Consider the following 27,284-nt stretch of genomic DNA (forward strand, 5'->3'; position numbering starts at 1 on the left):
AGTCTGTGAAGCGGTACTGCAGGGTGACTGGACCATCACACGTCCAGCGCAGACCAGACTCTGAGCACTCATAGCTACCTGTAGGAGAGCTCAGGCTGTAGGTGGAGACGCTCTTCTCTGTGGAGACTTCAGGCTTCACCTGGTCCCAGTGGCTGGAGTCTGGAACATGAACACAGGATTCACAGCTCCTCTTTGTGGCATCATTGTGGTGATCCTCCCTTTAACACACACACACAAACACACAAATTACTTGAACACAGAAAAAGCAGCATAATGAGAAGTTTCTCCCTCCAAATATATGCAGAGTGATATGCAAGGCGGCAGGTCCCAGGACATGTCCTCAGGCTATGTGCTGCAGAACTGATGAAAGTAGCCAAAGACATTTTCGATCACACTGTTTACAGTCCCATCCTGCTTTTTTGTTTTTTGTTTTTACACCTTTAATCGGACAGGACAGTGAAGGGAGTAAAAAGAAAGCGAGCGAGAGAGATGGGGTTGGACCAGGAAATGACCTGGGCTGAACTCCAACTCAGTTTCCTGTGGGCAGGAGACCCGAATATGGTACGGGCGCTGTGACAAGTTGCACCATGGTACCACCATTCCCATACGTTAAAAATCTACCACCATACTTAGTAAAGGCTAGATTCACCAGACTTTCACCTTCCTATTCATTCACACACACACACACACACACACATGCACATGCACACAGGCACGCATACACACACTCACCCAGACAAAGGAAAGTAATGGCTATGTAATGTTTGCATTGCTGAATTGAATTGTGGTTCCCTTGCTTTTCTTTGCTTGCAGGGCTTGCGGAGAAGGTTGAGAAAAGTTTAGCCAATGAAATGTAGGTGCTTTTTGTAGTTTGTACAAACAAACAATCTGTGGATGCATGGTCACGGTAGGCTATGGAATATTGAACATTGAACATTGTGGTGAGCAATAAATACCACAAATGCATCACGTTGAATCTTTAACGGTGAATTTTCGATGAAATGGCTGTGAGTACTCGCCACAGTTCCCTGGGATAGGCACTTACCTGGAACTATGTCTTCACCTATTCCCTTGGAGTCGGAAATTTCCAGTTTGAAGTCCGAACTACTCTCCATTGAATCGCTCCTGGTTGATCTCCTCCAGCGGCAATCTCAGCTCCTTTCCCGGCTGGATATACTACAGCAGGGGGCTACCTCACCCTCAGCATCGGCATCGGCCTCTCGAAGGCCAGAGGGAAACGTCAACGTGACAGACACTGCAGCTGATGAAGACGATGACGTCATCATCACGGGCACTATCTCTGTATCTGAACAGGGCCATGGGCTATCGCCCCCTCTCTCTCAGGGGCCAGGTTTCTCTGAAACCCCTGTTGCCCCCTTTGCTGCCCTCTCTCCAGGGTCGGACTGGGAACAAAATTCAGCCCTGGCAATTTTCTCCTGGACTGGCCCACCACTGGACCGAAGACACATTTTGCAAAATTAGGCTACCTTCGTTACTAACCTACCAGTTGATACTTTTTACGTGCATCGACTCGCGATTGATTGTGCATCTAATGTAACACTCGGTGGAGAGACTTCCACTTTCCAAGTTTCACTTTCACTGTCGTTGTGAGCTAAAAGGCTAGGCTACTATATGGGAAATACTTTGAAGTTCCTTTTGAGTCCAAACACGAATGGGTTTTCTTTAACTTGTGCTACACTTTTCCACCAAGTTGTGCGAAAATTGTAGGCTATCTGGAGTTTTTTTTATGTTGACAGACAAACTGCACTACAGTAGCCTACATGGTGCAGTAAATGGAAGCTCTTGGTAGTGCGTGCAACTAACATCTATAAAAACAATATATTTATGGTATAAAACTAGACACCTCTGATTGCTGTTTACGGTTAAACTGCGATGATGTGAACATCAGCCAGCGGAGGGCACTTACAGTATATAGCCTAGGCTACCAGCATCGACGGCTATATTTATTTTACTGTCTATGATATTTCCCCACAAACCAAGCGGCTGCTTGGACAAATCCACTTGAGGGGTGGGGCTAGGGGGCGCGATCGTAACACACACTGAACCTGTCATGAAAAGGCCAAAATGATTGACCTGTCACCCCCCAATCAAAATGGATGCAACTGCATTTATAGGCTAGGCCTAGGTCATACATGACGGGCCGCAAATAGGTTAAATAACTTAAAAAAAAAAAAAAATCCCGGAGGTCACCGGCCCACAGATTACCAGTCCGAGCCTGCCTCTCTCCCTCCCCTTCACCCTCTGCTGCCGCTAGTCAGTTGCCTTCGACCTTGACAGACACATGGAAATGGGTCCTTTCCTGAAATCTTCATATTAGGTGACTCTATTATCAGATTTGTCAAACTTCCTTCAGCCATCACTTACTGCCTTAATGGTGGTAAGATTCAAGAGTTCATTAAAAACACTGATAGCAAGTCATCCCTCAGTTCGAATTGTAATAATACATGGTGGAATTCATGATGTTATGGCCAGACAATCTGCTAAGTTACACCAAGATGCTGAATCATTATGCACTATAATTGAGGGCCTGGGAAAACGCTGTGTATTGTCTGGTCCAATCCCTACTGTTTTAAGAGGTGATGAACGATTCAGCCGTCTTTTTGGCTTTCATCAGTGGTTGCAGAACTTTTGTGTAGCTGCGGGTTATAATTTTATCAGCAACTTTGACTCTTTCTGGACCCAAAATGGCCTCTATAGGGATGACGGATTGCATCCAAACAAAAAAGGTGTCGCACAACTAACGTCTAATTTTATTAATTTTATTGCTTTTAGTTGTTTTTGACTATTACCTCAGCAAGACCCTCCCCCTAGTCAGCCTTCAACTCTGATAGATCAGTCTCCCTACATCGAGGATCCTACTCATGTTGCTCATGTTACTTATCCTGCTCATCTCCACCTTGGTTATAAAAATCCAATTCAGGTTGTGATAAGTAATAGAAAAACGAGTCATACAAGCATAAATCCCAGGAAGAAAATGGCCCTAAATCTCATCTATATTACTTGCTCTAGATCTCTACTGGAACAAAATCAGCATATAAGCAATCTAGCAGCACATCAACTTGGTTCACACTTACAGTCAGTTCCAAGTCTTGAGCCAGTATCTGATATTCAGTCAGGCCATTCTCCTGCTGTAAACTTCTCTGACTCTACATCTGTAATTATGACTTCATGTGGTTCTGATACATCATGTTTGAATAATCTGGTTGCTTTTAATAATAGGAAAAGCTTTGAATTCATTTCCAGTGAGTCACTTGTCCCTCCTCAGTGTACCCCTTCAGTTTTTAAGACCAGAAAGGGCCTAGGTCTTATTCACTGGAATATTAGAAGCCTTCTCCACCCTCAGAAACTGGATCATGTGAAATTACTGATTGCTCAAACTGATCTTGATATCCTGGTTCTCTCTGAGACTTGGCTTAAGAATGACTCTGAAGTTGCTTTAAATGACTTTAATATTTTTAGAACAGATAGAGCTTGTAGGGGAGGAGGGGTTGCTAAATATATAAGATCTTGTTTTACTTCACATATCCTCCATGCTATTACAGTCCCTAATTGCTTTGAATTCATTGCTTTGAAAGTCAACTTAGGATCAAACACTAAAAATCCTATAGTTATTATTGGGGTCTATAGACCACCCTCAGCCACTGCCAGTTCCATTGATCTTAACTCTGAAGTTGTTATCCTTGGTGACTTCAATATCGACTGGTCATCTAAGGCTTCTGACCACCTAAAGGAAATATCCTCTGGTCTTAACTTAACACAACTAATTAGTGAGCCTACTAGACCAAACCTTTTGAATCCTTCTAAGTCATCCACCATTGACTTAATTTTCTCTAACAAACCTGATAAAATCACTGCCAGTGGTGTCTTTGACCTTGGTATCAGTGATCACTGTCCTATAGCTTGTATCAGGGATACTCACCTAAAGAAAGCCCCACCTCGTATTGTAATAAAAAGGGATATGAAATATTTTAATGAACAAGCCTTCCTCAATGAGCTGTACAACAGCGATATCCACCGCACCTCTGAAATCTATGATGTTGAGCATGCGCTGAACTTCTTCATTAAAACCTTCCTTTCAGTGGCAGATATGCATGCCCCTCTTAAGAAGTTCAGAATAAAGAACAGAACCAACCCCTGGTTCTCGTCTCGACTTATCTGCTTTACTCAAGTCCAGAAATAAAGCCTGGACCCTGGCCAGGCGCACTATAAACTGCTGCCGATTGGGCCTTTTTCAGGGGCATCAGAAATAAATTCACCTCTTTGGTGAGGAAAGCTAAGTCTGACTACCATCTGAACTTGCTCTCCAGCTCTTATTCAAATCCCACATTATTTTGGAAAGCGTTTAAATCCATTAGCTGCAGCCTAACCGTCTCTGCTCCACCCTCTGTAATGTCTGGAAACTGCAGACTGCAAGACCTTACAGATACTTGTAGTGCTTTTAACAAACATTTCATCAATGCTGGCCACATTTTTAAGGACAACATAAATGGGCCGTACAATGTTGCCACTGTTCATAACCTCCCTCACACTGTTGACCAAGCTGGTACTCCACACCCTGATGCACTGTTCACCTTTACTCTCTTCAGCAGAAATGAAGTCCTTTGGGCATTGCATGCCATTGACCCTGATGCACTGTTCACCTTTACTCTCTTCAGCAGAAATGAAGTCCTTAGGGCATTGCATGCCATTGACCCTGATGCACTGTTCACCTTTACTCTCTTCAGCAGAAATGAAGTCCTAAGGGCATTGCATGCCATTGACCCTAGGAGCACCACTGGAGCGGACAAGTTAGACCTTTTCTTCTGAAGTTGTCTGTTCCTCTCTAAACAGAGCAACTAACCCATATTTTTAACCTTGCTATCTCGACTGGCACAATTCCTCAAGTCTGGAAAATGGCCTATGTAACCCCTTTACACAAAGGTGGTGACAAGGATAATTTAAACAATTATCGCCCAATTTCCAAATTACCCTGCTTATTAAAAACACTGGAATCTTTAGTAAGCAGCCAACTGAAATCATTTCTTTCAAGACATTCTCTATTAAATCCATGCCAATCTGGCTTCAGAGCAAAACACAGCACAATCTCAGTAGTGGAGCGGTTTAACTCATATAATGAGAAGTATTATGCATTTTATGACTAAAGCATGAAATTTTGTTCAGTGTTTCTACACACCTTGAAGTTTATTTTCAGACGTGGAGCCACTTCAGATCTGACCTCTGGGGCTAGATATTTGCTGTACAATATACACATCTTTGAGGAGTAAAATATTTTAACAAGTCATTCCAGAATTCTACTGTGAAGATCTAGAACTTACATTAACTGCCATTCAAACTGGTTGCTTAAATTCATTATGACAGTTTCAAATGGAACCTTTAACTGGCAACATTCTAATCACATACAATTTCTTTTTTCACCTTTAGGCCTATAGTTTGGCAAACTAAATGAAGCGATTTTTCTGATCAATAATATATAAAAAAATTGTTTGAATGGAAAATAATAATAATAATTAAAAAAAAACGCAAGGTTGCCTATAGTAAGACGTAGTAGTAATAGCACATGAGGCAGTACTATTGCACATTTTATTAATGTATTAAGCACTGTTCCTTAATTAATACTGGAAATAATAAAGTTATAACAGATACATCTTGCCTAGTATAGATCTAGGGCAAGATGTATAACCAGACTAAAGGGCTCATGCACAGGTGAGAGACACACTTCTAACATTCGAAGAGGATATCGGAAATGCTCTCAAGAAGGCCTGCTGTGACCACGATCATGACAGTGGTGCTATGCATTTGGTGAGAGAAGCACAAGTGGTGCGCAAAGAGATTTTTGATTCTAAGTTTCACTTTGACAGCTCATTCCATCCCAGTAGTCAGAACGATTCTGTCCCACCATCACTTTTTGCATTGATGTCTATGATCTTCGATGGAGCAAACATCAAACACCAAGCTCAACACAGACCACCATGACTACAACCATTTCAGAGTAACACCCAGCAATCCTGAAAGAAATCAATGCTGGGAGGTTTGTTGTGCATAAGACATGCAACAAGTCCTCAGCCACGGCAATAGACCAGTGTCATGAACAGAACAATGCACTCATCAAAGGATCTGGTAAAGCAGTTGGACTAACAGAGAATCCCGGGGCACTGTGATGCCTCCCATCGCTGTTATGAACTGATCCATTGTGGCTGCAAAAAAGGGTGTACTATGTGTTGCAGGTGCAAACAGGCTGCCCTCAAGTGCACTGATCTTTGATCTTGCTCAGGAGACTGTTAGCCTGGACATACACAGCCAATAGAGACATGACATTAAAAAAGGAAAACATTGTTAAGACAAATACTTGTGTATTCTTTTGAAAGGGGTTCCTTATTAAATTGCTCTTTATCATATTATTTACTATCTACCATTCCACTATGTATTTATCTATATAGGCATAGCAGTAATAGGCCTAAAGTTGAAAAAATAAATCACATTTGTATGTGATAAGAATGTTGCCAGTTAAAGGTTCCATTTGATACTGTCATAATGAACTCAATCAACCAGTTTGAATGGCAGTTAATGTAAATTCTAGATCTTCAGAGTAGAATTCTGGAATGACTTGTAAAAATATTTTACTCCTCAAAGATGTGTATATTATACAGCAAATATCTAGCCCCAGAGGTCAGATCTGAAGTGGCTCCACGTCTGAAATTATACCTTAGGGGGTGAAGATTATATGTTGAAACTTTCATGCTTTAGTCATAAAATGCACAATTGTTATGCTTATCAGCCTAACTACAGCTGCTACCTTGGTCACAAATGACATAATATCTGCCCTTGACAGTAGAACACATTGTGCTGCCCTCTTTGTAGATTTGTCAAAAGCATTCAATATTGTCGATCATACTTTACTCCTACAAAGACATAGGTCTTGATTCTGCTACTAGTAACTGGTTTCAAAACTATTTCTCAGATAGATTTCAATGTGTTAAATCAGGTACTGTACAGTCTGACTTTCTACAAATAAGAAAGGGTGTCCCTCAAGGCTCTGTTTTAGGTCCGGTCCTTTTTACCATTTACATTAATGAAATAGCTTCCTCTCTGAAAAACTGTCATGTCCATTTCTATGCCGATGATACCATAATATACTGTAATATAATGTTCATTGCTGACTATCAAATTTGCCATGACAAATCTGCAAAAATCCTTTACTGCTCTACAGGAAGCCCTGACTGATCTTAAATGTGGATAAAACAAAATTTATGTTGTTCTCTAGAGCCAGAAGCATTGACCCAAATGACCTGCGTCTTCTTACTCTTAAAGGTCATGATATTGAACAGGTCTCTGAATATAAGTATCTGGGAATCTGGCTTGATGAAAAACTAAAGTTCTCTTTCTATATAAACTATCTCACCAAAAAGCTGAAGCAAAAGATTGGTCTTCTGTACAGAAACAAATCAAGCCTCCCCATGTCTTGCAGAAAAAGGATTGTTGAAGCCGTTTTTATGCCTATGCTGGATTATGGGGATGTACTGTAATCTATAGGAACGCTAGCCCATCCTCCCTTAAAGCTCTAGACACAGTCTATCACTCTGCTATCAGGTTTGTGACAGGTGCCAAATTTAATACACACCACTGTATCTTATATGACAGTATTGGTTGGGCATCCCTAACAGAAAGACGGACTAGACACTGGATACTGTTAATTTACAAATCCCTTATTGGAGAACTTCGATCACGATCAATCAATCACCCATTTTATTCTCAACCTTCTGCCTGATAACCTCATACTCTGTGTGTTATCTTAGTTACTGTTGTCATAATCAAGAAATCCCAACCAATGTCAACTTGACATGACATAATATTCATAAATACTCATACAGGCTCCTTAATGTTCATGACAGGTGTCTTGTCATGGTTATGATGGTGTCATGTCAGTCTTATACACACCTCTTCAAATAAAGTGTTACCAAAAAGTCTAGTGTAAAAAGTCTAGTGTAACCTCTTGTGCCAGTGTGTGCCATTGTCCACCAGACTCACGTGTGAGTGTCCAGAGAGAGCAGCTGTGCTCCTGGGTCCTGCTGGGCTTTGTCTCTGAGGTGCTGCTCTGCAGCATCTGAGTGGGAGCTGCTAGCAGAGGCTGCTGCTGGACTCTCCTTTAGGAAGGTACCATCATTCACTCTAGAGGACAAATGATTACTAATATGTTAACACTCACATTAGTTTCTCCAGTTTGCACACACACACACACATACAACACACATACAACACACACAGATCTGTTGTTGTGTGTTCAGACTCACATTAGTTTCTCCAGTTTGCAGTGGGGATTCTTGAGGAGCTCTGAGAGATGCTGAACTCCTGCATCATGAAGCTTATTGGCACTCAGGTTCAGCTCCTTCAAGCTGCAGGAGTTTGATCTGGCAGCTGACGCTATCGCAGCACAGCCTGGAGAAACATAACACATGATGACATATCTGATTATTACACTTGCATACTGTACCTGTCACGACACACACACACACACACACACACACACACACACACACACACACACACACATCACACACCACACACCACACACACACACACACACACACACACACACACACACACACACACACACACACACACACACACACAGACACAGACACAGACACACACACATACACACACACACAGACACAGACTCTGCTTCTGGTCATCATTCACTTATCTCAGGTAGGCACTGCAAAACAAAAATACAAACACCATACCTAAACAATCAAAGAGTGACACACACACACACATACACACACTGACAAAACATCTGCACAGTGCACCCTATACAGTACATGAGCTGAGTATTACAATCACATACTGTACTTTTATCTACACAACACACACACACACACACACACACACAAACAAACAAACAATAACACTGCTTCCTCACACACTGCATTTTATCATGCACTCACCACAGGGGGGCACTGCCACACACATACTCACCCTGTTTCAACAATCAAACAGTGTCACACACACACTCACACACACATCCTGGGTTATGACACACACACACACACACACGCACACACACTTATGAACTCCACTCATGACTCATTCATCACTGCCCCCCCCCCCCACACACACACATGCACACAGGCCCGGGGTGGGTAATCGGGAGAATCGGGAGAATTCCCGGTGGGCCACTTCACTTTTGGGCCGGTCGAGGAAAAAAAATATTGACATTTGTCACGTTAGTCTATCTTCTCTTAAAGTAGGCTATACACGTTCCGCATTCTGTGCATGACACCGTTGCCTCTGCATGGGTTGTAGCCTACCATGTGAGGGAGTTCTCCCCTCCCAAAAAGAGTTGGTTGGGTCCATATCGCCCGTCTTTTCCAAAACGTTTTCTCTGATAGCCTACGGATAGCCGGGCCGGCCCTACAGTAGCCATAAGCGTCAGGAAGGATGGATGTAGAAAGAGGCCAGGAGAGATGAAACGGCCAGGTAGAATGCTGCTAAATGTGCCAAGATTACAGATTACAGACAAAAGTGGCAACTGTAAAGAGAGATAGCCTATAGGCAATGATTAGCCTATTGACAATGTAATTATTGGGCTAATATTGGACGTTTGTCAAGCTATTCGCAAGCAACATTTTAAATTACTTTAAAATTAGCCTTTTGTATCCGATTCATAGACTTTGCAGTATGCAAATATAATGATAACAAAACTGAAGCATGATCTGTGTAGGCCTATGCAATAAAAATTGTAGCCTCTGAGCAGCAGATCAACCAGTCGACCACTGAAAATGATGAGCCCGAAATTAGTGATGAGGAGGCCATTACAGGAACAAGTATAGAGGATAATTTATAGTTATTTAATGTAAGAAAGAGCAATTATGCTACATGATAAACATATATGCCTTGTTTGCTCAGAAGAGGGTGTAAAGGAGTAGGCTAAATCACCTAACAACATTATAGCCTACCCATGCAAAAACATAGCCTAAACATTAGTTCAATATGCCTCTTTGTGGGAAGCGTGGGATAGGCTACATTTCAAAGGCTTTCTTTCTTTCTTTCTTTCTTTCTTTCTTTCTTTTTTCTTTCTTTCTGTTTTTGTTAACTTGTGGAATAGTGGAATATTTTTTGTTAACTTCTCAGTTGAAGTGAATTATAACCTTTACACATTTGTTGAACCATGGTAGTAATAAAAACTACAGGATAGTAAAAGCTGAAATGTTGCTTCATTTATCCAATTTCCACCACTATGGAAAACATGGGCCGGTCTTGGGCCTGAAACTCCCGGGCTGAAAAGTGGCCCCACTCCGGCCCTGCATGCACAGATCTGTTGTTGTGTGTTCAGACTCACCCTAGTTTTTCCAGTTTGCAGTGGGGATTCTTCAGGAGCTCTGAGAGATGCTGAACTCCTGCATCATGAAGCTCATTGCCACTCAGGTCCAGCTCCTTCAAACTGCAGGAGTTTGATCTGGCAGCTGACGCTATCACAGCACAGCTCTTCTCTGTGAGGGAACACTCCCACAGCCTGGAGAAACATAACACATGATGACATATCTGATTATTACACTCACATACTGTACCTTTAACTATACAACACACACACAAACACAAACACACACACACACATATGAACTCCACTCACTCATCACCGCCCCCCCCCCCCTTACATACTGTACTTTTATCAACACAACATACGCGCACACACACACACACAGACACACACACACACACACACACACACACAGACTCTGCTTTTGGTCATCATTCACTTATCTCAGGTAGGCACTGCCAGGGGCGCAGCTACCCATTTTTGAGGGGTATGCAACAGCAATATTGCCCCCCCCCCAAAAAAAAACAAAAAAAAAAACACAAACAACTAAAGCAAAACAAAAGGCCAATAATTTACACTATTACTGTGCATTAGCTGTGCATTAGTGTCTATTGAATATGTTTTTTAAAGAAATGCTGCCAATTTGATGTTTAACTTGATGTTATACTTGATAAGTATTGATAAATGGTGCATTGCCACTTTAAGAGAGTCTAAACAGTTCTCATAACGTCCTTTTATCAGCTATTGCTCACAATGGATAAGGCTGATAGGCACTCTAGCCTTGTTTGTTTGCACCACATTGGCAACACAATATTAAGTTATTACAAGGAGCCTTCATTGTTAGGATATGGAAACATGTAATGAGTTGCTGCTAGCATGACATTTCTGTTTGCAGTTGGCCATTAAAAGTGCAGTATGAGCATGGTAGCCACCTAGCTATCTGAATGGAATAGACTATGTTTCAATCGGCATTATGCTTAAGTTAGTCTGTTAACATTCATAAGCCTCCAAGTACAGACGTCATCACTTTAAATCCTACCTGTTGCCTTTCACCGTCCACTTATTTAACTACTGTTGCATCCCTTGACATGCCATCTCCTTTTCCCTCTTTCTTTTTATATTTTTAGTCGTCAACAGCTTTTTTTTGCTGTATCCATCTTTTTCCATAGACGGCAACTCACTACTCGTAGGCCTATCTGCTCGCTCAGCGCTCACGGCGCCCCCACTCCCTCTTCTATGTCAAAATTCTATGATGGAATCTTATGAGATAGGGCACCTACTCTAGCCTGTTAGTCCTCTAAAATGTTATAGGCCTAGAACATTGAGAAAATGTTGAAATGATTTAGAAACGGACAGCAGTAGCTACATATAGAAAATACCAAATATATATTTTACTTTTTTTTACCATCGCTTTGGCGCCCCCTTGGAGCTGCGCCCCTATGTGCCGCATATAGCGCATACCCACTTTTTGCGCCTCTAAGGCACTGCCAAACACACATACAAACACCATACCTGAACAATCAAAGAGTGCCCCCCCCCCCCCCACACACACACTGACATAATCATCTGCACACTATACATGAGCTGATTATTACAATCACATACTGTACTTTTATCTACACAACATACAAACACACACACACACACACACACACACACACACACACAATAACACTGCTTCCTCACACACTGCATTTTATCATGCACTCAACACAGGGGGCCACTGCCACACACATACTCACCCTATTTGAACAATCAAACAGTGTCACACACACACTCACACACACATCCTTGGTTATGACACACACACACACACACACACACACACACACACACACACACACACACACACACACACACTTATGAACTCCACTCATGACTCATTCATCACTGCCCCCCCCCCCACACACACACAGATCTGTTGTTGTGTGTTCAGACTCACTCTGATTATTACAACCACATACTGTACTGTTATCTACACAACACAACATACGCACACACACACACACACACACACACACACACACACACACACACACACACACACACACACACACACACACACACACACACACACACACACACACACAATAACACTGCTTCCTCACACACTGCATTTATCATGCACTCACCACAGGGGGCCACTGCCACACACATACTCACCCTGTTTGAACAATCAAACAGTCACACACACACTCACACACACATCCTGGGTTATGACACACACACAAACACACACATACTGACATAAACATCTGCACACTATACATGAGCTGATTATTACACTCACATACTGTACTTTTATCTACATAACATACACGCACGTACGCACACACACACACACACACACACACTAGAGCTTAGATCGGGCCCAAAAAATCAAGCCCGACCCTACCCGAGCCTGTGCACATTGTGCCCGAGCCCGACCCGGCCCGACACATTAACTGTAATTATGAGCCCGAGCCCGATTTAAACCCGACATTTTTTAAATACGTGGGCCATTATAACTGACGTTCTCAACTACAATTCCGAGCTGTTTGAGCTACAGAAATCCGTTTAGAATTATATTAATGAATAATGCAACGGAGGATGAAGAATGTAGGCTAAACTATGTTTGTTTATTCAGAATGGAATGGATTGCAAATTAATCCGAATGAAGAAACGTAAGCCACTTACAACGTAAAATGATGTCCCTGCAGCAAAACTCAACGCATTTCTCTGTGAGGGCTTGCCTCGCTCTCAGGTGTATGCTTGAAGAAGTGACAAAAGAGGACATTAAAGGCTGGCTATCATTAGGGGTGTGCATTGGCACTGCCCTCACAATTCGATTCGATTACGATTCACCAGGTAACGATTCAATTCAGTTCTATTCTACGATGCTTTGCGATGCATCAAAATTCTACTGCACACAACAAGGCAAATTTTGAGGTCATGAGGCAATACAAGCAGTCAGATATTGAACAACAGATTTTATTGGCTGCTATGTGTGTATTATCACTCTCTTGTATCTTTGACATAAATATCATTAAAATATAATTGAATGGTACAGGGTATTGGATATGGCATTTTAATAAGTTTAATAATTTAAACACATTGTAAAACTTAAAGCCCAAATCACAATCTATGGCTCCAATCCAGTTAAATGCTCCGTTTGTAGCGTTAGATTGAATGAAAGTGTCCGCGGTATGGGAGTCTGCAACGTGAGCAACATGAACACATTTAGTTTATGTATGTAATTGATAGACATGATTTATATATGCCCTTTCTATCTATTTCCATGCATGTCGAAATTTGCTGCAAATTCAAAACGGGATTACTTTGGAACGGTTAACTGTACAGGGGACTGCTTTAAACCTTTCTGTTCGGTAAGGTCAGATTTATGGTTTGTTATGTGTTGAAGGAAGGGTTCGTGAAGTATTCCACCGAGATGAATGGGTAAGGAGATAGCTGCAGAACCTGCAGTAGAATTTATGATTAAATTGAATTATATTATTTACTTTTCTCGCGAACCGTTCACCACAGCAATTAACGGCTAACATTGTTTAAAAGCTGAGAAAAAGCTCTTTCATGTGATGTGATAGGCTACTTGTGATGTCTGTGTAATGAGTAGGCTCGTTCACGAGTAGTTCAACTGAGAAGAATAGGTGAATTTGGATGCACTTTCCTTCTTGCTGTGCGCTGTCACTTTCTCCACTGCATAAAAGACTACATTAATTTGCGCTTTGAATGCTTAGATTATTTTGACAGGCCATAGGCTAAATAAAAATCGCTATTAGTTGGACGCAAGACAGAATATTGAAAGAAGGGGGCACCAAGGCCACAGTGGCCTGTAAACCTCTGATTTTCAAAGGGGCATCATGGCCAACTCAAGGGGCTACGATGGCCATTCCTACCCTGCACATACTGCACACACAGTAACAAAGCCAACTCAGTATGCCAACGATCAACATGGTTTGTGAAGTTAGTTGTATTGCCAACGTGCTTGATTTTAGTGTGGCAGGTTTTTTACACCGCGTACGTCTTGTCTAGTTTCCCATTAACTTTCGTAGAATCCGAAATGTGCCCAGATGTCCGCTTTGCAAGCTTTGGCTGCGTTTTTAATTACCCGTCTATCGCGGTCATCTCCCTCCGTCCTCTTGATTCTTTAGTGTTGTTGTTATGCTAGCTAGTGCTGCCGCTTAGCATGTAGCTACAGGCTGCGCATGTCATTACAACGTAGCTCCGGATATGCCCCCAGAAGTAATTGAAACTTCACAACTTTATTGTCCACTCAAGGCCAGAAAATAAACAGTGACATAATCGATTATAGCACGTTGCCGCATCGATGCTGAATCGTGCATGCCCCGCATTGCAATGCATCGCCAAATTGATTATTATTGACACCACTAGCCACTACACATCATTATTTCTGCCATGGCAAGCCTGCTTCATGTTCATCTTAAAGTCTTTTTGGTGTCATAGGTGAACAGCGAGCGCACTTAATGCACGCAACAAAGCATAGGCTACCTGACAAATGCATACCTCCGACTTTTCTCCAAACTTGCTCGAAGTTATTTCTCCTGTCTTCATTTTATTTCTTTACATCTTCAAGCTTCACGTTGCACTTAAGCTACAAAATACAGCACAGCAGGCCCGGTGTGATGCGTGTGAGTGGAGAAGCTGCGCATGACACGTGTTGCGCAAATGACATTACAAATGACATTTTGTAACTCTGAGCCAACTTGTATAACTTTGTATACACTTGTTACTTAGGCCTACTTTGTTAAATATATAATATTTCTGAGTCTGACTATGGCATAGTTTTAGCTCCCCACCCAAGTAGGCTAATGATTAAAAAAAAAAAAATTGCTTGATCAAGGACCCGGCCCGGCCCGAGGATAGTGGCTGGAAATATCGGCCCGACCACACACATCCTGGGTTATGACACACACATACACACGCACACACACTTATGAACTCCACTCATGACTCATTCATCACTGCCCCCCCCCCCACACACACACACACAGATCTGTTGTTGTGTGTTCAGACTCACGTTAGTTTCTCCAGTTTGCAGTGGGGATTCTTCAGGAGCTCTGAGAGATGCTGAACTCCTGCATCATGAAGCTTATTGCCACTCAGGTTCAGCTCCTTCAAACTGCAGGAGTTTGATCTGGCAGCTGACGCTATCGCAGCACAGCTCTTCTCTGTGAGGGAACAATACCTCAGCCTGGAGAAACATAACACATGATGACATATCTGATTATTACACTCACATACTGTACCTCTAACTATAACTAACACACACACACACACACTGGATTTCATATTTTTTTCAGTCAACACAACAAATTCCTCACATTCATCTCTCACTCACACAGAAACACACACACACACACACACGTCTCTGCTCAACAACCTCAACAGTTTCTTTGTATGGTTTGAAGCACAAAACAACACGCGTCCACAAAAGACTCCACCCACGACCAGGCTCTGTGCTTGTCTGCTTCCAATGTGAAGAGGACACTCTCCACTATCAACACCCGCAAGGCAGCAGGTCCAGACAACATTTCTGGCCATGTGCTGAAGGACTGTGCAGAGGAGCTTAAGGATGTCTTCAAGAATATCTTTAACACTTGTCTGAGACAGACTGCTGTTCTATCATGCTTCAAGGCCACCACCATCCTGAATGCACAGAGTAGCGGTCTGCGGGAACCAGATTTGACAAGGATATATATTAAGAGTCTGGATCCTGTGACGAGTGATGGGTACCATTCATCTGAGATGAAGAGCGGGCTAGTAGGCGATGCTTGAGCTGACCAATATGAGATGTAGTGTGATGGGAATGAAAGCTGAGGATCTGAGGCAGAGTTGAATATGAATATGGATTGTCCTTTTCGGAACTGATCGGTTTAGTCTGATTGGTAGTAAACGTAATTGTGTCCTGGTGTAACTCTCAAGATCTGCCATCGGGAATGAAATTAGACGAGGGGCATGTAGACTCACTACATCTCAGCAGCGCAAAGGAGGCCGGTAAACATGATGGAGGGTTAATCAGAGTGCTGTGACATGAACCCCTTTGCGAAGTATAGCGAGGCAAGCGGCAAGTACACAAGAGTGGATCTTCGTTGCGCTTGCTCAGCGGCGGACATTCGTGTATTGCATAACCGTAGGAACGATGGGTGTCAGGGTTCAGCAGAGCTGCTGCCGCGAGACTTTGCTGCATGGTCTTGGGGCTCAGCGGAGCAGTCATTAGATGGGTCCTGAACCTTGGCGGAGCTGTTCCTAAATGGTCCTATGGGCTCGGCGGAGCTGCTTCTGCATGGGTCCTGGGGCTCGGTGGAGCCATCGTTGCCTGGGTCCTGGGGCTCGGTGTAGCTGTTGCTGCATGGGGCTTTGGGCTCGGCAGAGCCGCCATTGCACGGATCTTGGGCCTTGGTGTAGCTGCTGCTGTATAGGTCGTGGAGCTCGGGTGTATTTGCTGCATGGTTCTGGTGCTCAACGAAGCTATCGTTTCGTGGGTCTTGGGGCTTGGCGTAGCTGCTGCTGCATGGTTCTCGGGGCTTGGTGAGCCGACGTTGCATGGGTCCTGGAGCTCGGCGTGATCCGAAGCACTCGCGGAGTGCTGATAACCCGCTGCGGCGGGCTGGTCTAGCGCGGAGCCGGTGAAGGGATGGGTAGGGGGGAGTAGCGACGCGGTCCCTACCTGAGCCGGCTGAGACCAGGTGCTCGCTAACTCAAAGAAAATAGGGAGCTAGCAAGGTGAATTTGAACGGACGCCTCTTCATGAGTCGTGGCGTGCTGTACAGACGTGGCTCCGGGAATGGAAAGGGGAGGGGGAAAAAGAGGGAAGGGAGGGAGCAGTCGTCGGAACGACTGGAAGAGGGGCAGCCCTGGACCGGGTCCTGGCTAGGGGAAGTGGGTGGGGGAGGGGAAGAGGGGGCGGAGGTTCGTTATAAGTAGCTTAAATATCCAACAACGCTAGTATCAGTTTATGAGAAGTCACTGGGCAACTATAGGAAGTGAATGAACAAAACCTGTTCATTTCCGATGCCAACACGGATTACGGATTGAGTGATCTTCGGAAGATTGGCCTCCGCTGGATAGTGGATACAAACTTCAGACACTTGGCTTGGCGAGCCATGTTAGAATTTAGAGCATTTTGAGTTACCTGGATCATCTTGCGACGTGAAAACATGAGCTTAGAGCAGCCTGATGTTAGAGCCTTGAAGTAGCGAGCGCCGCCGCGTGTGACGTATGGATAAGGAGGCCGGCTTAAATACCCTGGCGGCGGAAGACAGGTGAGTTAATTGCTGTCAATCATCCATAAGGGCTCCACCCGAACTTTGTTTAGAAAACGTCATTTATTTTACTGCTGTTAATATTTTTTGTCTTTTAGAAATTTTGTTATCTTTTTTGCACTTTATTTTCTTTCAATGTGGGATAGAGAGAAAAGTTTTTTTCGATTCTTCTGTCTGGTACATGTGGAGAAATTGACAATAAAGCTGACTTTGTCTTTGACTTTCTCACACTCTCGAGAGCCACTGAGATAAACTCATGCACACCATAGATGAGCTAATTATTACACTCACATACTGAACACACAGACACAAACACACACACACACACACACACACACACACACACACACACACATCAAGGGGTTTGACAGACACAAGCACATACAGACAGACACAGACAGACACACACACACACACACACACACACACACACACACACACACACCGAAACACACACAGAAACACGCACACAGACACACACAGACACACAACATACACACACACGGACAAATACACACACACACACAGACAAATACAAAATACACACACACACACACACACACATCTACACACACACATACACACTGCATCTCTCACACATATGCTGTTAGTTTGTCCATCCCTATGATGACACCTCTCAGACACACAGATGAGGATCCAAAGGGGCAACAAGATGTTAAAATTCTAAATATAAATATTATCCCAGTAAGTGAGATGCTACCTCATATGTTATACATATGAGTTTAATAGGCAGGGCATAAATATGGAGAGTGGGCAACTAAATTCAACATACTGTAGATATTACAACTTTACTAAGGACACTAACTTAGTGTAATCAAAAACTATCAAACTGTATCCAAAGCCATAGATTATAAAAGAAGTAAAGACTCTTTGAGCAATATCACATAAATATATCCAACCTTGTTTAACTCTGCGTGAAGTGAAGGAATATGGTTTCATACAACTTGCCTTTTAATGGCAGGAACAAATACTGGGGGTGTCAGACTGCTTTCTCCCCTCACTGTTCCATGGGTTTACAAAGTACATTATCTTTACTGTTGCAAAACTCAAACATCAAACATCACAAACAAAATCTAGATCTAAGCTCATTACTAGAGTGGTATTTGGGATGACAGGATATTATCAATGTGGTGGCCCTGACCATAGAGTGTCCTACACACACAGTGTCCCAGATTACAGGTTTACTCACAGTGCTGATGTGACCACTGGAACCAGCCTCTGAAGAACTTCATCTGGACTGAGGAGTTCAGTCTGATCAGTCTCTGGTGTCTTTATGTACTTCTGCAGGTCAAACTCATCTAGCTGCTCTTCTGGAATCTTAAACTTAAATCTCCTAGTCTCCCACTGTCCTGGTACGAGCGTGTCTACAGACAGAGTTCCTGAGCTCCTGTCAATGACCTCCACTACAGCATGGAGATTCAGCTCATTCAGACAGTAGAACAGGTTGATCATTCTCTTTGCATTTCTTTTATCTCTAATCTTCTGTTTGATATACTGGACTGTTTGCTCTGAGCTCTGAGGTTGACTATTTGTCTGTGGCAGTAGGTGCATTAGGAGATTCTGATTGGACTCCAGTGAGAGGCCCAACAGGAAGCGGAGGAAAAGGTCCAGGTGTCCATTCTCAATTTGTAAGGCCAGGTCCACTGCAGTCTTGTGTAGGTCATGCAGTGTTGCAGATCTGAACAGAGCAGAGAGCTCAGAGGTTTGATGCTGGTCAGACATGCCTCTCTCTGTGTTTTTGAAGCAGAGGAACACATATAAAGCTGCAAGAAACTCTTGAATGTTCAGATGCAAAAAGCTGAACACTTTCCCCTGGTACAGCCCAGACTCCTCTCTGAAGATCTGATTACACACTCCTGAGTACACTGATGCTTCTGTGACATCAATGCCACATTCACTCAGGTCTTCCTCATAGAAGATCAGATTGCATTTCTCCAGCTGTTGGAAAGCCAGTTTCCCCAGTTTGAAAATCATCTCTTCATCTGTCTCTTTTCTCTCTGTGTACTTGACATGTTTTATGCTTGTCTGAATGATCAGGAAGCGAGTGTACATTTGAGTGAGAGTTCTTGGCATTTCTACTTTTTCTGATTCAAATGACCTCTCTACCACAGTGGCTGAAATCCAGCAGAAGACCGGAATGTGGCACATGATGTAGAGGCTCCTGGATGACTTCAGATGTGTGATGGTTTTGCTGGCGAGGTTCTCATTACTGGTTCTTTTCTTAAAGTACTTCTTAAAGTACTCCTCTTTCTGGGGGTCACTGAATCCCCTTATTTCTGTCACCTGGTCAACATACCCAGGAGTGATCTGACTGGCTGCTGCTGGTCGAGTGGTGATCCAGAGGAGAGCAGAGGGAAGCAGATTCCTCTTGATTAGGTTTGTCAGCAGCAAGTTCACTGAGACTGTCTCTGTCACATCACAACAACTCAGGTTGGAACGGAAATCTAGAGGAAGTCGACACTCATCCAAACCATCAAAGATGAACATGACTCTGTGCTTTGAGCTGGTGAAGATGTTTGAATCTTTTATTTCTGGAAAAAAGTGTTGAATAAGCTCCACCAGACTAAGTTGCTTGTCCATCATCAGGTTCAACTCTCGGAAAGGAAGAGGAAATATGAAGTGGACATCCTGATTGGTTTTTCCTTCAGTCCAGTCCAGGATGAACTTCTGCACAGAGACTGTTTTCCCAATGCCAGCCACTCCCTTTGTCAGCACTGTTCTGATGGTTTTGTGTTGTCTGTGACCAGATAAGGGTTTAAAGATCTTACTGCATTTGATTAGTCTGCCACGTGCTGCTTCTCTCCAGGATGCTCTCTCTATCTGTCTGACCTCGTGTTCATCATTGACCCTTCCTCTTTCCCTTTTTGTGATGATCTCTTGGAGGAGTCTGGTTTCTCCCTGATTAGGTACTCCCTTAACCAGATGCTGAAACTTGCCCTTTAATGTGGATCGGAATTTCTCATGGACATCTGTCTTCTCTGGTGTCCATCTGGATCAATGACAGAATCACAAATACACCTCTGTTGTTAAAAAAAACATCACCACAATATTCGACAATAGTCCTGCTAGATTCAGAATGTAAATTAATTAATTATATGTTATATACTATTTAAAAAGAAAGTAATGTAATGTAAAAACGACTACAGCTCATACTGTAATGTCATTTTCTCAATAGGAACATAATGTAAACATGCAGGGAGTTTGTAGGCTATAACATGCATTTTGTTTTTCAAATTTGTTTTATGTTTTATAATTTTCCTCCAAAACTCAACTGACTAACAGAATTGTAATACATGTTAACAGTAAAAGCCAAGGTAAGCATTCTAAACCGACTGTACTCATTTTGTCCATTTTATTCGTCTTAGTACAACTTTTCTCCTGGCCTGTCATTTGCCCTGTCATTCACTTGCTCTCACTGGGTTTGTTTTCCCTTAATGTGACAGAGCAGCAGAAACAGAACACTGTCATTTTTTTAAAGGAAGAGAAATGAACAATGTCTTTAAAAAAATATGGCAGAATCGTGGCTGTTCTAAAATTAGGTTGCATATAGGTGTGAATCGAGATTGTCGCAATTTTATTCCGGTCAATTGTGCAGCCCTATATATATGTATATATACTGGTAGATATATTCAGAGAGAGAGAGAGAGAGAGAGAGAGATAGAGAGAGAGAGAGAGAGAGAGAAAGAGAGAGAGATAGATAGATGAGAAGATAGGAGGATAGAGAGGAGAGGGGAGATAGGAATGGGGAGGATGAGAGAAAAGCTGGTGTGTGTATAGTACACTATTTCAAATGAAACACTGGATATACTTACTATGGATAAATATAACATAAGAAGAAAAACATGGATATCATAAAAAGAGATGCAAAATGCAAAATTCAGTATAATAATGTTCATCTATTCCCCACTCCAACACTAGTGTCTAGTCACATCCAAACCTCCACTCCAACACTAGTGTCTTATAGTCACATCCAAACGTCCACTCCAACACTAGTGTCTTCTAGTCACATCCAAACCTCCACTTCAACACGATAGTGCCTTCTAGTCACAATATTTTTTGCCCTCTATAAAGACTGACCTGTCAGAGTCAGATGAAGACACGCCCACTTTGGAAGCTCTGCTCCTCTTCTTCTTCTTCTCTGAGTCCACTAGGTCTGGAAACAGTTTATATACTTTATTTGATTCCACTTTACAAGTCAAGTTACGTTAGGAATCAAATCTTCTGAATAATCCAGTAGATTAAAGCAGTTCCGCAATTTATCATGAGTTTACAGATTCAAGGGTATAGGAAACTAACCTGACTCTCGCCAGATGAATTTCGTTCCGTCTAGCTCCACTCACGAAATTCATCTGCCGAGAGTCAGGTTAACAGCAAACATCGTCTCTTTCAAATAAACATGCCTCCTATAATTGCTGATATGGAACAGTACTTCACTAGCTGCTTGGCCTTAGTTTTTTTTATAGTCCCCCAATGCAAAGTCCATGGACCCCCAACCTATGTATATGACCTAGGCTACCAAACACTAACACAATGAGCTGGCATTTGTATCCACTGTATCCACTTTGTATCTACTGTTTTTAGAATTGATTTAGATTAAGTGTTAGTTAGTATAATTTGTATTTTAGTATATTATTTATCTTCTACTGTCCTTATTGCTTAGTTGTGTTTTTATATTATATACTTTAATTACTTTTTCTGCTGTTAATGAATGTGTGTGTGTTGTCTGTATGCTACTGATACCTTGAATTTCCTCTGGGGAAGTATCTATCTATCTATCTCTATCCTACAGTAGGTTCTCAATGGCAGAAATCAAAGGCTGATATTTTATAGTTTTTGTACAATACGAGTCCTCCATAAATAGATCAAAAGCACATGACACTAAATATTTTAACTTTTTTAGCATTCTGAGAAATGGAGATAATGTTCGGTGTGTTTGCAATTCCAGAGAAGATGTTTGCAGGTGAATTAAACCATTCAGAGTGGACAGTGGTGTGTTTATAGATTTGCTCTTCCTCTGTGTGTGGGATCTGAGCAGCTATGAGCTCCACAAGTCTGTCATGTCTGGTGAGATACAGCCCCTTTAAGAGAGCTACAGCTGTTCATGATATGGGCTACTGACTCCAAATGTTGGGGGGGTTCATGCAGCATGCAGAGGGGTGAATGGTCGTAGGGAACACACACACACACACACACAGACACACACACACACTGAAATAGAAGTTGATACAGTGTTCTGTATATATCTAGTAGAACACAGTGGAGAGCAGTCTGTGATTTCAATCCAAATACACTTTTGTCAACTGTAGCTAACTGCTGCTTGTGATCCTCTAGCTGTCTATTCTGTGTGTGCACTCAAAAATTACGGTCCAAGCTCTGAAATGAGAAACCAACTGGAACAGTGTTTGTCTACTGTAGATTCGGACCTTTACATTCACTATTCTAGCCCAGTGTTTTTCAACCACTGTGCCGGGGCACACTAGTGTGCCGTGAGAGATCATCAGGTGTGCCGCAGAAAAAAGCAACTGTTGCATCAAATAATTTATAACCACATGCTCTCATTGATTGTATGATTGCACTATTTGTGGTATGCAGGCATTGTACATATCCAGTGTTCATAGAATCATCACATATCTAGTTCATAACAACAATTAAATTAGATATAGGCACCTACAAATGAAACAGAATGCGCTTGTTTTATTGAGCAGGTCTTGCATAGAAGCCATAATAAGGCCATATATCTCATATCATATATCATATCTGTGTATTATTTGAAATTTTAGACTATGGTATGTTTATTTTTTCCTCACATAGGATGTTAGTGTGCCTTGGGACATTTTAAGTGTCAAAAGTGTGCCATGGCACAAAAAAGGTTGAAAAACACTGTTCTAGCCAATCAACACGCTTCTTCAGGAACATGGAAGGGAGGGAAGTTAAATGATCCACCATTGACCAGAGATTAACAACCTTTGCAAAGTCAGATTCCAAAACGTAAAACTGCAAAACTGTAAGGCTGTGTAGTAAGTAATATAATATAAACAAAGTAAATGTACACTTACGAGACATGGATGTCTGGAATTCCTTTTCCTTCTGACTGAGTTTGACTTTAGAAAAAGGTCCTGCTTGATCTTTCTCTTCCTCCCTCTCGCAATTCATGTTTTTCTTTCTCTCTGTATCTTTCTCTTAGCTCCTACCATCAGTCTGTGGTACACCTTTATGGAATGCAACAGACCCTGAAAGTGATAAGAGAAAACACCACAAGATTCATTAAAGAATCAAACAAAGTCAAATTAATATCTGATGGCAGTGCTACATTTTAGATTATGGCCTACTATTCATGTTGTATATTGTACTAATGTTGAACTTTTCAATCAGTAAACGTCATACACAAACATAAACCTGCTTAAAACTATTTGACAAGCCATTACAAACAGACAAGGCATTTGGAATATGGCATCCCAATATGAGTTTTCAAGCCATTCACCTCTATAGTATGGCTAGCTGACACTATGATCACTACTGGTCACCTAGCCTACTGTGTAGCCTACCCTATTGACATCAGCATTTCTGATTAGTCCTATATTTGATGTAGAATTCTGTGTAGGCAGACTAGGCACACAGACACAAACAACACATCAAGTCCATAAGGACACATCAGCATAAACATTTTATATAATAAAAAAGTAATTATTATGGGTATTATCATTGTTCTTTCTCTCTTATTTTTTCAATGATTTGTTCATACATAGGCTCATGTGTCCAGGATAATGTGTTGTGCTACAAGTGTTTGACATATAAATATGTCATGTAGGCTATTTGTTCGTGCCCAGTTCATATCAGAAAGTTACAAATCTGCAGCAGTCAGAAGAAATGTCATCAATCGTGAAACGTCATCAACGCTGCAAATTGACATGCATACATACTGTATGGTTAACATGGAAAGCAGTTGATGTAACACCCTTATTTGTCTTTATGCGGACACTGATGAGTGTATGTGGCTCCAATCATTGCAGTGACCGCAGCACCGTTAACGTTGACAGATCTCCGGCAACTCTGCACAAACTTCTTTTATGCTAAATGTAACCGAGGTCGTAATTTGTCCACCGCTCACGGCCCTTGAAGCCGCCACCTCAACACACACCGGCATGGGAGTCGAACGCTCTAAACACTGAGCTAAAAGCAATTTTCCCTGCAGGCATATAGTGACATATAAGACATAACACAACATATAAGACATAACACATAAGACATAACACAACATATAAGACAGGACAAAAGAAAGAACAGGACAGACAAAGAAAGAACAGGACAGACAGGAGTATAAGGGGGGGGGGGGGGGCAGAGGACAGCGCAGACGCCTGTTATGTCAGAGGGCAGCCATTCAAAAACTCTATGTAGAACATGGGTAGAGTCTTCTAAGATGCAGTTGGCTTGTCGTGCAGTGATGTCAGAGACAGAAGAGAGTAGCCAATGATTTTAGAACAAGTGTTCACAATGCTCTGGAGATGTTTCTTATTTTTGATTGAGAGGGAGTGAAACAAGCATGTAGATGAGAAGGTCAGTATACTATTAATAAAAGAGGTGTAAAAAATGCTGAGAATCTTCCTGCTCACTCCAAAGGAGTATAGCTTCCTCAAGAAATACTGCCTCTGTTGACATTTTTTAAGAATCACCTCTGTTTTGGAGTCAAAACACAGTTTGTCATCAATGACAGTGCCCAGGTATATGTATTCATGATCAACTTCCACTGGTTCCCCATGGATTGTAGTTGCAGTCCTGCTTCCTCCATACTTGGTGAAGTCAATGAACATTTCCTTGGTCTTTGTAACATTTAGCTCCAAAAAGGAGCTATCACACCATTCCACAAACTCACTGAGGACAGGCCTGTGACCTTGGACAGAACCAGACAGCAGGGAAAGGAGAACAGTATCGTCAGCAAACTTCACTAGATGGCGATCAGCATGGTGGCTTCTACAGTCATCTGTGTACAATATGAAAAGTAGTGGTGAGAGGACCAGGGTTGGGTAGTAACGGATTACATGTAATCTGGATTACGTAATCAGATTACAAAAATCAAGTAACTATAATCAGCCCAGATTTCAATAAAAAAATTGTGTAATCAGATTACAGTTACATTGTTGGGGATTACCTGATTACATTTTATCATGCAAACAATGCAACTTTTTTACATCTTTTAATTTGACAAGCTTCGGCCTTGCAGGTTCAATCTCCGACCAGTAGAAAAAATGTGGCGGGGGAAGTGGTTGAGCACTGCTCTCCCATGCCCACATCCATGGCTGAAGTGTCCTTGAGCAAGGCACCTAACCCCTCACTGATCCCCGAGCGCCGCTGTAGCAGGCAACTCACTGCTTCGGGTTAGTGTGTGCTTCACCTCACTGTCTGCTCATTGTGTGCTTCATCTCACTGTGTGTTCACTAATTCACGGATTGGGAGACCAAATTTTCCTCAGGGGATCAAAAGAGTATCTATACTTACTTACTAACTTATTTACTATTGGGGCAGGTCTCTCGGCACACTGCCTGATATCTTAATGTAGCCTCTTGTTTTAGTGTTACCGTTTACTTTGAGAAAGTCAGCAGGTCCCCCTGGTCGAAAAACATCCCAAAGGAATAATTTTCTCACCCCCACAATTGAAATGGACATGGTGTCATTCAATCTCAGGCCATGTCCCTGGGTCAATAAAATCCAGTGAAAGCTAAATTCATTGTCCAGGTGTGCCCTTATAAAGGTTAAGCTGAGTTGTGCATGTTTAGAGAATAGTGATCCATGATCACATCCATGATGACTTAAGTGATCGATTTTGGGATGGGGTGAAAATTTCAACCACCAAAGCACCACCCCCAAAGTGGAGAATAGCTATAGAAATGTATTAGTTTTGGGTGTTTTTCAGACAATGGGACCTGGTGACCTCAAAGTAAATGGTAACACTAAAACAAGGGGCAACATTAAGATTTTTGGAGGAAAATATCAGTTAATTCACACAGGAATGCTTTGCTCAGAGCAAAGAGATTTCTTAGATGTAATGAAATAATAAAGAGAAAAATAGAATGAGAATTCAATTAAGTGGTGGTGTCTTTTACTTAAGGGACATATTTATTGAAGTAATCTAAAAGTAATCCTACAGTAATCAGATTACGTTACATGTTTTTGGTAATCCAACTGATTACGTTACTGTAGTAGACAAAGGAGGGTTCTCCGCGCTTTTGTCGTTTGGCGACAATCCGGTGCAACCAGGCCAGGACAGATATTTTAGAGGAGAGACGCCGGTGCAGCTCAGACGTCTTCTTAATTTTCTTTATTTAGTATAAGGTGCAGAACATTATTAACCTAAGACTAAGGTTTCGATGTAAGTCACATCTTCATCAGAGTCCTTGGAAGGAATGGGGGTAAGGCCCTAATAACCTACAGGTGTGATTGAGCATAAAGGGGGTGTTGGCTACCTGAAGATACACCCAAAGCTACCAAGGAGCTACACTCACAACATTAGTCATTAAAGGCAAATTGCCCACAAACCAGAAAAGTGATTAAAATGATCGAACAAGATTATATTTACAAGCATACATAGTTCACAATACAATAGGGAAAAAGAATGATTGATACATAGTTACCAAATACATTGTTAGACA

At 42.1% G+C, this 27,284-nt stretch overlaps 1 protein-coding gene across 2 annotated transcripts; it reads right to left on the minus strand.

Annotated features, from left to right (window-relative positions):
* Positions 1–102: 102 nt before the first annotated feature.
* Positions 103–25,667, minus strand: LOC143137619 (protein NLRC3-like). 2 transcript variants are annotated; one of them, XM_076297879.1, is made up of 9 exons: positions 25,511–25,667; positions 23,697–23,870; positions 21,718–21,793; positions 18,830–20,629; positions 15,375–15,548; positions 10,361–10,534; positions 8,310–8,454; positions 8,047–8,187; positions 103–218 (listed from the first exon to the last, which is right to left on the minus strand). In XM_076297879.1, exons 2-7 carry the CDS (start codon positions 23,791–23,793, stop codon positions 8,382–8,384), a joined length of 2,394 nt encoding a protein of 797 aa, XP_076153994.1. In that variant the 5' UTR covers positions 23,794–23,870; positions 25,511–25,667; the 3' UTR covers positions 103–218; positions 8,047–8,187; positions 8,310–8,381. The 2 variants fall into 2 exon arrangements, with proteins under 2 accessions (XP_076153994.1, XP_076153993.1); XM_076297878.1 differs by having other exon boundaries at positions 25,311–25,667.
* Between the last annotated feature and the right edge of the window lie 1,617 nt (positions 25,668–27,284).

The sequence above is a fragment of the Alosa pseudoharengus genome, unplaced genomic scaffold (genome assembly GCF_046254945.1).
Source record: "Alosa pseudoharengus isolate Yale_2024_CS ecotype anadromous, Long Island Sound unplaced genomic scaffold, YU_APseudo_1.1 YU_APseudo_1.1_scf_21, whole genome shotgun sequence".
Lineage (NCBI taxonomy): Eukaryota > Metazoa > Chordata > Actinopteri > Clupeiformes > Clupeidae > Alosa > Alosa pseudoharengus.